A 2,139-nucleotide genomic window follows, 5' to 3' on the forward strand; every position below is an offset into this window, starting at 1 on the left:
TTTGGAACTACACTATACAGCATCATACTGTCCATTCTTGAACCCTGCTGACAATTACTTTGGTGTTTGGAATGACTGTGTGTGCTGAGCCATTCCAGACACCAAACAACTTGTAGCTTCAATAAAACAAATAATCCATTTCCAACAACAACAATGAATATGTAACGATTGTTTATTCCAAGACAATCATTACAAGATCAATACAGAAAAGTATTTGATTTTACGTGAATACGACTGTAAAATAAACTTGGGTGTTAAACCACAAGATTATCTCATGCAAGCAAACCATACGAGTGTATTTTGGCAGTGCTACAAGTTTGTTGACCAACTCATGTATGGCGATATCAGCACAAACTCGACTGATCCAACAGCCATGTATACACATTGTTATCAGTTACATCGAGTGATTGTCCAAATAGGTCGATTCAAATGGGTTGCATATAACCGACTAATCCAGCATTCATCCATTGTCAAACAACCATAATGCACAATACCACCAAGTGTGCAATCACACTCGCACTGATCAGTCGTTGCACAGTATGCATCAGTCAATGTCCAACATGTGTGTGTCTGCAACTAAATTGCAGTCCATGACACATCCACACGATCCAACATGGCAAATCATGTATCATGAGTCCAAGATTGATCAAAAACCTGATCATGGTAAACACAGCATGTTGTTGCATATCAGACTCGATATATCGAGTGACAGTTGCACACTTGCTGATGGTGCACAACGTATCAGTCACAATACATGCACGGTATTGCATTGCAGTCATTGGATGATAACTGGTTTCAATGTGATACGATCGACATACATCAGCATGGTGTGATGTGACCATAATCATGATGGAATGTGTTGGAGTTGACATTGTGAGTTGACAATCGATACACCATGCACATGACTGGAACATATATATTCGAGTGTGGTTTGGTTGGTGTCAGATTGATCATGCAATCACATTGGTGCAACGAGTGAACAAACTGATGGTGATCTGAACCCATTTCAACAACAAGTATTGACAGTCATGGATTGCATGCATTCAATATGTGTAGCACACCGAATGATCAGTCATGCCAGCACATAGTAGTTGATTGGTGCAATATGATCAAACCATTACTATAATACACTATTGTTTGACAATACACGATGTTTATTAAATGAATGACATTGAATGCATGACACATGACAATTAAACCAACATGCAATACACGCTGCATTACAACATATACTGGATGGAACTGTGATGGTTCACTCAACTCCAACATCGTGACAGGTCTATGGTTGTAAAGCTTGCTGCTGAGCATCCTGCTCAAATCGTAAAAATACACTTGAAAAGTAACTGTAGAAAAAGTCAAAACAACTCTTGTACGAGTGATACGATTCCAGGTTTATATTATCGTCAGAATCTGTCACCTCAAACTTATGGTGATGCTCAAAGTAATGTTTAAGCTCCAATTCTTGCTCAGAATCTTTTTTAAGCCTAATCCGATATCCATCAAGAATTTTTTGGAGAATCTCTTGGAGTTCATCAAGAAACTCACGCTGGGTTCTAATATTAGTTTCAAGGTCGAGGTCTACTGATCCTTGACCCGAGGCTCTATTTAAAAAGTCAAAATCTTGCTCCAGATTATACAGCAAGTTTTTTTGAGCCTTGATCCGAGCATCTAGATTGTGAACATCTTTCTCTATTTTGTCGATTTTAACTGAAAGTGTTGCGTGTTCTTCGATCATGAATACTCCCTCCAAGCCAATTGAATAGCAATACTTGCCAAACTCATTATATGATTTTAATTTTTTCGGATAATCAAACCTAGTAAAAGTGTTCAAGTTGCTAGCTTTAGCACTTGCAGTTTCAGTTGCACTGGGAGGAACTGTCGCAGTGCTGACTTTAGCACTCATGGTCGAACTGTGATCAACTGGATTGGCAACTGTGACCGAACAGACAGCAAGGATTGATGACAGTACGGCAATTGAGAATTTCATTTTGGTGGTTGGTTGAGCAAGTTGTAAATGTCATTCAACGAGCCAGTTTTTGAACTATATTTATATCCATTATTGAATAAATGATATTAAAAGCATGCTTTTTGAATGACCATCCTAAGAGATTTGTGTCACTATCAGGGTTGGTGTTGATT

General features: G+C 38.4%; 1 protein-coding gene across 1 annotated transcript; it reads right to left on the reverse strand.

Annotated features, from left to right (window-relative positions):
- Window positions 1-1,279: 1,279 nt before the first annotated feature.
- Window positions 1,280-1,987, reverse strand: BATDEDRAFT_92443 (uncharacterized protein; the record flags this gene model as incomplete). Its single annotated transcript, XM_006682638.1, has 1 exon — window positions 1,280-1,987. The coding sequence occupies one exon, from the start codon at window positions 1,985-1,987 to the stop codon at window positions 1,280-1,282; it is 708 nt and encodes a 235-aa protein (XP_006682701.1).
- Window positions 1,988-2,139: the final 152 nt, after the last annotated feature.

Source organism: Batrachochytrium dendrobatidis, assembly GCF_000203795.2.
Source record: "Batrachochytrium dendrobatidis JAM81 unplaced genomic scaffold BATDEscaffold_17, whole genome shotgun sequence".
NCBI classification, from domain to species: Eukaryota; Fungi; Chytridiomycota; class Chytridiomycetes; order Rhizophydiales; genus Batrachochytrium; species Batrachochytrium dendrobatidis.